Raw genomic sequence first — 11,833 nt, forward strand, 5'->3', positions numbered from 1 at the left:
TGGAATTTTATTGTATCAACAGTGAAGATGGTATTACATCATGCTGAGAATCCTATGACACTAATAACCAGGTACACATTACATTCCAAATCACAGTCCAATTACTTTAAGATTTTGGATATTGCAACATTAATATTCTATCAATAGTCATGTGCCTATTGCAGCAACAATCAGGACTTTATTAATGTAAGAGGATATTGATGAAGTATGCAGTAATCAGGATTATATTACAATATTCAAATCATTTGCCAATTGTGCAAATAATCATAATGCTATTAGATCAATAATCAGTGCCCAGATACACTAATAGTCCATTAATAATCCCCCTATTGCACAAGAGCTGAATCTCTTCCAGCTATAACTCTCATACCACCCAAATCGTCACTCTGGGGTCACAGAAGGTTGAAGGAGTTAAGTTAAATGTTAAGTTAAATGGGGTCACACGGGGAAAAGGTGACAGAAACATTTCCTTACATGAATCTGTGACATCCAAATTCTCATTCCAGAAATTGACCTTGCAAATCAATCTGTAATGTCACACAGTATGCAGATTAGGGAAGTCATTCTCACGCTCCCTACCCTCCAGGGCACCAGCAACTTGAACAATGATGGAAAGGATGGAAAGGAATCTAAAAATTGGTGGATGATGCATGTCTCGATATCTTGCCCAGTAAAATGCAGCTCATATTCATCACTTTGAACATGGACTGTGCCTTTATGGAAGCTTCTATTTAAAAATAGACATTAATGAACTGTTAAGATTTCTGTCAATGAACCTGGAGAGCAAAGCAACTTGAACACAAGCCCCTCAGGCTTCCATGAAGATCTGGATTGAATTATAATTGATGGGGTCTCTCCCTTGAATGGACATGCAATTGTAGCAGAACAGGAGTTGAACAGACAGCTTAGGTTAGCTAAGATATTCAAGGAAAAACTGTTCCCATCAGCTGATGAGTCAAGGATGAGGGAACAAAGATTCAATGATGAAGAACATTTTTGCACCCAAGAGGTAAAGACTTGAAATGTGTTGTCGATAATGATGATCGAAGCAGTGACAATCAATGGTGTGAAAAGGAAAATGGATGGGAACTTCAGGGAAATCCACTTCCAGGAATGCAGGGACAGAATGGGACTGAGATGGTAAATTTACAAAAAGATAGCATGGAGTCAATGGGTGAAATGGTCACCTTCATTGCCATCATTACTCCATTCTATGATTGCTCTGGTGTCTCCATCATAACAATGATTGCAATGGAGAGGGGAATGATTTCACTAAAACCGGCACACAACCATCACTCATTAGCAAATGCACCATGAATAATATGGAATCCCACCCAGTACAATTTACTGACAAACTCCCTGCTGCTTAGATGAAACCCACTCACTTTCCAGATTAAGGATGAGCAGATACTTCCTTCAGTGCAGTCAATGGGTGATTAAGAAGCAAACTCAGAAAGTTCTTAATGGAATCGGGAGGTTAACGGTGAGATATCATTTGTGTGATGTAAATGGGACTCTTGGTTTGTAGGAAAACCCACCCAGCAAGTTCTGGAACCTGACAACTCATGGTGTATCTCTCAACTCCCTGAACCTTCCGCCCTGTTTGTGCATTAATAACAGGGTGTGTTGCAGACGCACCATAAACTTCACCTGCATATCTCAGCCCAATGACAAACATTACAGACACTGTGTAAAAAAAATCCCCACATATTTCTAGAAGTGATTACAGAAGATAACAGGAAAATCATTGTGTAAATCAGCGACGGACTGCACACACATACGGGTACTTAGGGAATGAAGTACCACCCACACCCGACTCAAGCCCCAGTTCACTGACATCTGGTGGAACTTGAAATTTGAATTTTTGGACCAGAGTTGTAAAGAACAGGAACAGTTCCATCTTCGCCAGGGCCTCACCTGCGCAGGCCCTACGACCTACAGAAAAAAATTGCAAAAATGTCAAAGTTGTTGCTCCAAGAAACAAAGTTATCCAGAATGATTTTTAAAACAACAAATGGGACATTGCAGAGTATACAGCAGTACAGGAACTGAGGCTTAACAAGTGCAGTTTCATTCTCTTAGTGAATATCACTAAATAAAATCTCAACGGGTTGAAGTATTTGTCCTTGTGGCCTCTGTATCTCAGGCTCAGAACAAAATTAAATGCTTCAGAATTTCTGAGAAAAAGGGCCTTCAAGCTCCACTCCAGAGACTTGAGCACAAAATCCAGGATGGTGTTCTGGTTGCATCACTGAGAGTGCCCCTTTCAGAGGGACCATGTTTCAGATCAAACACTAGACTGAGGTGCAATCTGGCATTGTTTGTGAATTGCTGGCAGTGTTTCCCTCCATTTCAATAGTGACTATGTTTCAAAGACATTGACATGCTGAAAGTAACGATGCTTTGAAATTGTGAAGGTGCAGTTTTAATAAATGAGTGTTCCATTAATTCCCAGTTCAAGCTTCCTCAGCCAGTCTCACCATTGTGGAGATAAGTAGGTTTAGGCACTTTTGGACAAAAGACACCAACTTCCCGCACAACCCCAAGATAAAGATAATAGACATGGAATTCCTTTAATGCTGCATTTTCTACATGTTACTTTCCCCAGCAAAAGGGAGAGAATGTTTCCACCAATACAAAGTCCAAAAAAGTCATACGTTGCGCTACCTGCGGAGAAAGGCATGAAGGCGTCTCTCTTCACAAACTTGCCCTCAGCATCCAGAAAGTGAGACGGGTTGAATTCATTTGGTTTTTCCCATTGGGTTTTATCATACAGCACAGAGGACAGCAATGGAATCACATGGGTTCCCTGGAAATATAAGTTCATAAGCAGAATTACACCACTCAGCCCATCGAATCTGCTCTGCCACTCGATCATGGCTGGTAAATCATGTGGTCACTTCCTGTGATGATATGCAATTAGAATTGACACATTAAAACCCAATATGCCATATGACACTACACTACAAGGTCACATTGCTGTTTGCTGTGTGCATATTGAATACTGCATTTCCCACATTTCAACGGGTTTTTATTTAACAGGTCGCGAGAAACACAGATCCGGAATGGAACAGAAGAAGGTAAAAAGGGGTTTGGTGGGAAACTTGGGCGCGTGGTTTATTAAATCGATTTAAATGCATGCTACTGCATTTAAATCGTCGGGTCATGCATATTTGGGAGTGGACCAGATCCGCGCCCGAGTCAAGTGTCAGTAAAGTGTGATCTGCTAGGATTCAGGTGCAGATCCTATTAAATGCCCAATGCCTGAATTTGGGTGCGAATTTTTTGTAAAGTTGGGCAAAGTGTAATTAGATGCAAACTTGAGAAATCGAATCCTCCCCAGGCTCTCCATTAAATTTCAGAATGTCAGGCTCCAGTTGTGTGGCCATAGCTTCTCTAGAGTACCTTTGGAATGAAAAATCCTTTGAAGTTTGTGTCCACTGTGGTTTCGTGTGAGAGGTTTAGGGGCACAATGTCACCAAACCTCTGGATTTCGTGGATCACCGCGTCAGTGTATGGCAAACTTTTCCGATCCTGTGTTCTGGGAGATCGGTCTGATCCAATAACTCTGATAATTTCCTCGTGAACCTTTTCTGCAAGACAAGCACATTTTGTAAGTGATTGAAAGTATGATCCTGGATTTATTCAGGCAGGACAGCTCCTGACCTCATTACAGCCTTGGTTCAAACATGTACAAAAGAGCTGAATCACTGCCTTTGACAATATCCAGTATTGGACTGACAAGTGGAAAGTAACATTCACGCCACACATGTGCCAGGCATTGACCATCTCCAGCAAGAGAGAATCCAACCATCAACACTCAAATTTCAATGGCATTACCATCACTGAATTCTCCACTATCAACATCCTGGGGTTTTGCACTGACCAGAAACTGGAATATCCATATAAATACTATGGCAATGTAAGCAGGTCAGAGGCCAGGGGTCGTACACCAAGTAACTAACCTCCTGTTTCCCCAAAACTAGTTCATCATCTACAAGGCAAAAGTCAGGAGTGAGATGGAATTCTCTCCATTTGCCCGGATGAGTGCAGCTTCAACAGCACCCAAGAAGCTTGACACCATCTGGGTAAAAAACCAGCACACTTGATTGGCACCCCTTCCACATTCACTCCATCCACCTCCAATGAACAGTGACAGCAGTGTGTACAACCTACAAGATGCACTGCAGGAACTGACCAGGGCTCCTTAGGCAGCATCTTCCAAACCCACGAGTAATACCATATAGAAGGACAAGGACAGCAGATACATGGTAACACCACCACCTAGTGGTTCCCCTTCTCACCATCCTGGCATGGAAATGTTTTGTTTTTATTTCACTGTCGCTTGGTCAAAATCCGGGAACTCCCTCCCCAATAGTACTGTGGGTGTACTGATATCACAGAAACTGCAGTGCTTCAGGAAGGTAGCTCATGACAACCTTCTGAAGGGCAACTAGAGATGGGCAATTGTTAAGACACAGGTCAGAAACTCCAAGGTGTTTTATGAAGTTAGCCCAGGCCCTAAGTTTTACATTTGATTTTGGTGTTAGGGTGAACATAAGGAGTTTCAATCCAGGTATGATTCAAGTGACCCACTAGAGTCACAGCCCCAAATCTAGCTCGACTCAGCAATCCCCAAAGGACCATGAAACCACAGAACACTGCATTAGTCCAGATTAAAATCAACATGATATCAATTATGTTGCCTCAGCAGCAATAAAGGACACTGGTCACAGACATCATGGTGTTGACAACTTCCAGGGCCTGTTAGAAATGTACTGCAAAGGAACCTGATTAAATTACATTTCTGAAAGGCACAGCATGGTCACACAATAAATACTGGCAATAGGCAGTGACACCCACATTCTGTAAAGGGGTAGAAAAATAGTTCAAATTCACACCCATGGTAATCTGAGAATGAGGCACACAAAATGATACAACAGGATGGGTCCAGAATGGAATCAGACTGCTTCTTACTCTGAATCTCTGGATATTTCATCATCAGAAGCATTCCCCAACGAATTGTGGTTGAGGTGGTCTCCATCCCTGCAGCAAATAGGTTGATCGCGGTGAACATTAAGTTGTTTTCATTAAAGTATGAATTAGGATTGTCCGATTCCTACAAGAGTTAACAAGAAAACAACTCAAATCTGGGATTGGAACCAGTAGAGTGAGGCATGGATGCATTATTAACCTGAATTATACATTACTGAGAAATACAGTAAAGAAAAGAGCCAGGAATCAGAGGCAGCAATGGGTTTGCTCCAGTGTAGTACCAAAGGAACGCTGCACCCTCAGAGGTGCCACTTTTGATCAGGTGTTAAACAAAGGCTCTGTCTGCTCTCTTGGGTGGAAATATTGCAAAGAAAAGGGGGAGGGGTTCTCCCCGCTATCTCAAGATTTCAATCCTGTCTTTTATATGTTGCAAAGTGCCTGACAGCCAATGAAGCGTTGCTTTTGAGTGTGGTGACCGTAGCAAACAAGCAGCCAATCTGAGCTGGGAAAATGTCCACAAACAGCAATGTGGGATTGACCAGATATTGTGTTTTCCTGATATTGGTTGAATTCACATCACAAACAATGAGGACATTTGAAAAGTGCCTCATTGACTGGAATATGCTTTGGGACATCTTGGGAGTACAAAAGACAGAATGCAAATGCCGGTTCCTTCTTTTAAAAATGAATGATACTTTCCACAGAAACACACATTTACCGCCCGTCCTGCCAGGCTGGATTGAACAAAGTTCCTTTTGTTGTCCCAAGGCATCATAACCAGAACTTATAGAGAATTTACTGCACTTCTTAAGAGGGAAGTGGTGTTTCTACCTGTTGTTGTCGCAACATAAATGCATCAATAAAACTCCTCAGGTCATTCTCATCCAGGTTCTGATGGCAATTGTTGAAGAGGGTCTTCATGTAAGCAGTATTCTCCTTAGAATTGGAGAAGAATTTTTTGTGTGATCCAGGAAGGAATCTCAAGAAGGAAAATGCATTGTACAGCTGTAGAATAAAAATGAAGTGATGCAATTTATCTTGATATCAAAGTTAACCAATAACCTGCTCACGTCCCGTATTCCACAGTGAGAACAGAGCAATGAATAAATCTTTAAAATGTCCTGAATCTGGCACATTGAAGTGTCCAATTAGTGTTCATCCGAACAAAGGACTTTGGTACAAATGTTAACATGAATCTCTTTGGTTATCACCTACCTGCTTCTTTACAGCTCAGAGTTGTAACATTCCTCTTTCTTATTAACTAACAGCACAGGATCAGGAGGAGGTCGTACAGCTAGTCGAGCCTGATGCTCCCATTAAATTAGATCCTGGCTAATCTCTATATTCAAAGCTATTTATTCATCTTGGTTCCATAACTTTGAAGATTCTCGAACTAGTTCAAAAACAATGAGAGTGTAACCGCCTTCTGGTAAATTATTAAAGTGCGCTTCTCCTCCACATAACTAATACATTGCACGACACAGGTCTTTTGAGACTTCGCTACCGATCCCCCCACACCCCTTTCAGCTGCTGCTGGTCGCAAGTGCTCATTTCTGGAATGTATTTCTGTTGCAGACGAAAGGCGGGATTTACCTGGATCATGGGGGATCCAGCAAGTTGAATGTTTTCATTCATTCTCTTTAGTATTCCGACAAACCTTTCATCCTCATAATCAAACCTGCCACCAAAAAGTATCGAGCAAATTATGTTGGCAACCGCAGCATTCAGTTTGATGGTTGGATTAAAGGGTTGGCCTGCAAAGAAATCACATACACGCAATCTAGTGCTGATCCTTCACAACAAAATCACAATTGCTTTGCTCATCAGGTAATGAGGACGGATTGTTCCCGAGGCTGTTATAGGAACACAGAGAGGGGTTAGCAGGAACTCTGACTAGAATTTTCTAATCCAGCATTTCCAGTGCTGAGGAAATGGAGAACACACCCTGAAATGAGAGATGGATCAACTGGAAAACTAGAACCCAGTTAGTCTCAGCGGTTCTGGGAGAAGCTCTTTGATTTTGGGCAAAGATACAGAGTCACAGACACAGCGCAGTCAGTGGAATTAAATCATGGAATCAAGTCTGCACTGACAATAATCCCACACTATCCCCGTAACTCCACATACTTACCCTGCTAATCTCGCTGAAACTAGTGTCAATTTATCATGGCCAGTCAACCTAACCCACACATCTCCGGACTGTGGGAGGAAACCGGAGCATCTGCAGGAAACCCACACAGACATGGGGAGAATGTGCAAACTCCTCACAGACAGTGACCCAAGCCAGGAATCGTGCCAGGGTTCCTGGTGCTGTGAGGGAGCAGTACTAACCACTGTGCCTCACAGCACAATTACCTTGAGATTGTTCCAGCAAAAAGCTTGCAGGGACACAATGGACTGGATGTCTTCCAGTCCATTGTCTTCCAGTCCCATAGCAGGGACTCTGACGAGAAGTTTCTAATCCACCCCTAGATATACAAATTGTGTCGAGGAAATGTTGCTAAAAATAGGGCATGTGGCCTCACTTCCCCTGATTCTGCTGCTCTTCAATGAAGAGTCCCAGGAGTCGGAACGCTGAACTTTTCCCTTCAGGCCCGAGTGGGAAAATCAGCCGAGAAATACACAGCTTCCAATCCAGGTGAATGAAAAAAGGCAGAGCACCAACCTGACTGTGTTTGTCACTCTCGGAAGTTCTGGGTCTTTTGTGATTCTCTATTACTCAACCTCATTTCCAAATAATTAGAAACACACAGAGAAAAGAAACATTGATAATTCTGTTTCTATACTTCACAAAAACTCACCTTTATAAGAATCAAACATTTTTATCAGGAATTCAGTTTCCTCAATTATTTTGTCTTCAGTGGTTTTTCTGCCCATTCCAAAATCTCGCATGGTGGTTAAGGTAAACCTTCGCATTTGTTTCCATGACTCCCCATGACCGAAAATAATGCCTGCAATTAAATCCATCAGAAAGAAGTCATTAAAACTTCAAATACAAAGAAAGATGTTAATATCTCTTCAGTTCGTTAATTAGAATAGAAAGGGATGGAAGCCTAGAAATTACTATTGATTTAATTTATTATTGTCACATGTATTGGGATACGGTGAGAAGTATTGTTTCTTGCGCTATACAGACAAAGCATACCGTTCATACCAACCCAGACCCCCAGAAAGTTATAAGAAATTACTGCGGGTGCTGGAATCTGAAACCCAAAGAGAAAATGCTGGAACATCTCAGCAGGTCAGGCAGCATCTGTGGGAGAGAAAGAGCTGAAATTTCGAGTCAGATGATCCTTTGTCAAACAATGCTGCCAGACCTGCTGAGATTTTCTAGCACTTTCCCCAGAAAGTTAGCCGAGTTTCTGAATTAATCGTCCAGAGATACTATCACCAGGCCATCGCCTTCCCATTTAAGCTACTCCCTCCCTAATTCATCGAATGCAAACAGCAACTGGGTTAATTATTAATGTACATTTGAGATGGCAGATTCTGTTAACCAAAGAGGTTACAAAATCTGGGCCAAAGGCATGTTAACGTAAGAACATAAGAAATAGGAGCAGGTGTAGGCCATCTAGCCCTTCGAGCCTGCCCCGCCATTCAATAAGATCACGGCTGATATGTCGTGGCTCAGTTCCACTTTCCCGCCTTCTCCCCACAACCCTTAATCCCCACGCTTATCAAAAACCCATCAACCCGTGTCTTAAAAATATTTAGCGAGGCAGCCTCCACCACTTCAACGGGCAGAGAATTCCAGAGATTCACCACCCTTTGAGTGAAGAAGTTCCTCCTCAACTCTGTTCTAAACCGCCCCACCTTTATCTTGAGGCTGCGTCCCCTAGTCCTACTGTCCTTTCTGAGCGGGAAGAGTCTCTCCACCTCTATCCTATCCATCCCATTCATCATCTTATATGTCTCAATGAGATCTCCCCTCATTCTTCTAAACTCTAACGAGTACAAGCCTAGTTTATTCAGCCTCTCCTCATAGCTCAACCCCCTCAACTCCGGCATCAGCCTAGTAAACCTCCTCTGCACTCCCTCCAAGGCCAAAATATCCTTGCGTAAGTGCGGCGACCAAAACTGCACACAGTACTCCAGCTGTGGCCTCACCAGTGCCCTATACAGCTGCAGCAAGACCTCCCTACTTTTATATTCAATCCCCCTCGCTATGAAGACCAGCATCCCATTAGCCCTCCTGACCACCTGCTGCACCTGCAGGCTGGGTCTCTGCGACTCATGCACAAGGACCCCGAGGTCCCTCTGTTGGAAAGTTCAGTCACAGATGTAAGAGCCAAGGGTCTCATGCCTCATGACATTGTCCTGTTCTTATGTTCTCATCCGTGACAATAAACCCTTCAAATTCTTAACCTATTAATACCACTGTTAAGAAGCTGGAAAGTAGGATTCCACGTGAATTTTTTTTTAGCTTTTTTTAATGTGTCACAAGTGGGTTTACATTAACACTGCTATGACGTTATTATGAATTTCCTAAGCATTCCTGCAGTGATATAACCAGTTTGTAGTTTACATTAATCGTTTGTGTAATTAAGTACAGCAATGTTTTACAGAACTTACAGAAAATTGGTTACCAATCATATTCAAAGGGTTTGTTGGTTTTTAATCTTTCAAATTAAGAAGATTTAATTTCTTCTTAATAAAGCGAACCTTTGCCAAAGTCTGAAAAATATTAATTATTTGAAGCCAGACAGGATGCAGCCAGATTTGAACTGACAGATTTTAAAACAGCGAAGTTAAAGGTGAGAATTACCGTGTCCCTTTATAGTTGCCTCAAATATCGGGACATGCGCTCTCCCACCAAATTCCTCTGCATGTTTGACAAGTGCATCATTCACTGTCTCATAGCCGGTCAGCACCACTACATCCGTGAATCCTAGCTTGATGCTGAATACTGTCCCGTACTTCTCAGATAGCTTAAACAAAAGGAATACATTTCCATGAACAGCTCATTCAACTATTCACATCACATGCCTATTCTCAATAATACGTTGTAACATCTTCACCAGGGAAGGAAGAACCATAGCTTGATAAGGACACTCACAGTCGCCAGATACTGGCACTCACCACAGCGAGCCACGATCTTCACATATTGAGTCCACAGGGCTGCAACTAGGAAAACCGCAAAGATCATTCATGTCTCAGCTCACTTGAGTGTGAGACTGCAGACAAATTCATATTGTAAGTTGCTGCTCTCACCTGGTCAGGTGATAGAAGGGATAAAGGGTTTTTGACCCAAGTACTCAGATCATGGTTCTCTATGGCACAGGATGAATTTATTGGTGTTATTTTTATTTTTTATTATTTATTAGTGTCACAAGTAGGCTTACTTTAACACTGCATTGTAATTACAGTGAAAATCCCCGAGTCGCTACAATGTGGTGCTTGTTCGGGTACACTGAGGGAGAATTTCGTATGGCCAATGCACCAACCAGCACGTCTTTTGGTGTGTGGAAGGAAACCGGAGCACCCAGGGGAGGCTCACGCAAACACGGGGAGAACATGCAGACTGCGCGCATACTGTGATCCAAGCTGGGATCGAACCCAGGTGCCTGGATCTGTGAGATAGCAGTGCTAACCACTGTGCCACGGTGCCGCCCTTTTTAAGGTGAAGAATTTAAGGTGGTTGCTGGCAGGATACTGAGCATTCAAAAACATGTTGTATTAGCAGTGAGGCACAGCCATTGGGTCACTGTCTGCGCAGAGTTTGCATGTTCTCCCCGTGTCTGCTTAGGCACTCAAGTTTTCTCCCACAGTTCAAAAAGCTGTGCTGCCATGGAATATTGACCATGCTAAATTCGCCCTCAGTGTGCCCTGAACAGCAGCCAGAATGCGGCGACTAGAGGATATTCACAGTAGCTTCACTGCAGTGATAATGTAAGCCTACTTGTGAATAATAAATAAACTTTAAATTTAAAACTTTAAGCGGGGTGGGGGAGTGAATTCAGCTACACTCTGATTGTTTTCGGGGCCACAACCTTGCATTGTCATAGCGCCTTCGGAGCAAAAATTAACATCTCGAGACATTGAAAAGAGGTGGCAAACAGCAGGACAGCTTTCTGATTTACTACAAGAATCTGGTTTTCTCTTACCTTCATCAAAGATTCTCTCAGCTTCTTCAGATCCAATATGTGCAGGTTGCCAATCACTGGGAGAGCAGGGGGTCCCGGGGGGAAGTTGAGGGTTCCGTGAGATTTAGACCCAGTGTTAAAATACACCAGAAGGATAATGGTCAGAGCAGCAAACAACCCCAGAGTGGCAGAATCCAAAGAGAGTACACTTAGAATCGACATTCTGGGATCTAAACTGGCGATGTGGCCAACAGGAGTTATCACAGTTTATGTTAGATCTCTGCACCTTCCTGAATGAGCTCCTAAATGGATTAACACAAACAGCTGGAAGTGGTTTTATGTTGTTGTTCTCTAGTTAACTGGACTTTCCCGCCTTGGAATCTTACCAGATGGTAAGTGGTAGCAGGAGTGAAGTTTTTTTAACAGGAAGATCGGAACATCATCCCTCCTGACCCTGACCATACAACAGTCCCGAATGCAACACAAACCGTCCCCCAAGCAGTGATGAAACATCAATAGGGTGGCTATAAATACCCATTAGTTTCCCTCCCCTATCCTCATAGACTCAGCCCTTCAGCCCATCGAGTGTGCACCGACAGTATGTACCACTGTAACTGGGACTGTGCAAAAAATTAAGCCTCCCCTCAAAAACTGAGCCAAACAGCAGTCCCAGAAATCACACAGCCAGCTGCCAGACAGTGAGACAAATATTTGCCTCGATTAGAAATCAATTCAATATTTTGCTAATGGATAAA

At 42.8% G+C, this 11,833-nt stretch overlaps 1 protein-coding gene across 1 annotated transcript; it reads right to left on the minus strand.

The window, feature by feature from the left end:
• Positions 1-219: 219 nt before the first annotated feature.
• On the minus strand, positions 220-11,452 carry LOC145355052 (cytochrome P450 2K1-like). Its single transcript, XM_080206849.1, has 9 exons — positions 11,100-11,452; positions 9,761-9,923; positions 7,797-7,946; positions 6,589-6,749; positions 5,827-6,000; positions 4,978-5,119; positions 3,406-3,593; positions 2,668-2,809; positions 220-1,935 (listed from the first exon to the last, which is right to left on the minus strand). The coding sequence occupies exons 1-9, from the start codon at positions 11,298-11,300 to the stop codon at positions 1,757-1,759; spliced, it is 1,500 nt and encodes a 499-aa protein (XP_080062975.1). The 5' UTR covers positions 11,301-11,452; the 3' UTR covers positions 220-1,756.
• Between the last annotated feature and the right edge of the window lie 381 nt (positions 11,453-11,833).

Source organism: Carcharhinus amblyrhynchos, chromosome 18 (genome assembly GCF_965287045.1).
Source record: "Carcharhinus amblyrhynchos chromosome 18, sCarAmb.v2.hapA, whole genome shotgun sequence".
Classification (NCBI taxonomy): Eukaryota; Metazoa; Chordata; class Chondrichthyes; order Carcharhiniformes; family Carcharhinidae; genus Carcharhinus; species Carcharhinus amblyrhynchos.

What these genes read in the sequence shown, in the direction of transcription:
- LOC145355052 (XM_080206849.1), bottom strand. Translation starts at nt 11,300, where the DNA reads ATGTCGATTCTAAGTGTACTCTCTTTGGATTCTGCCACTCTGGGGTTG. An exon ending in CTGGATCCCCCATGATCCAG is followed by an intron (nt 6,001 to 6,588) that starts GTAAATCCCGCC and finishes TTTATTCTACAG; the next exon opens with CTGTACAATGCATTTTCCTT. An exon ending in TTATGTTGCGACAACAACAG is followed by an intron (nt 5,120 to 5,826) that starts GTAGAAACACCA and finishes TAACTCTTGTAG; the next exon opens with GAATCGGACAATCCTAATTC.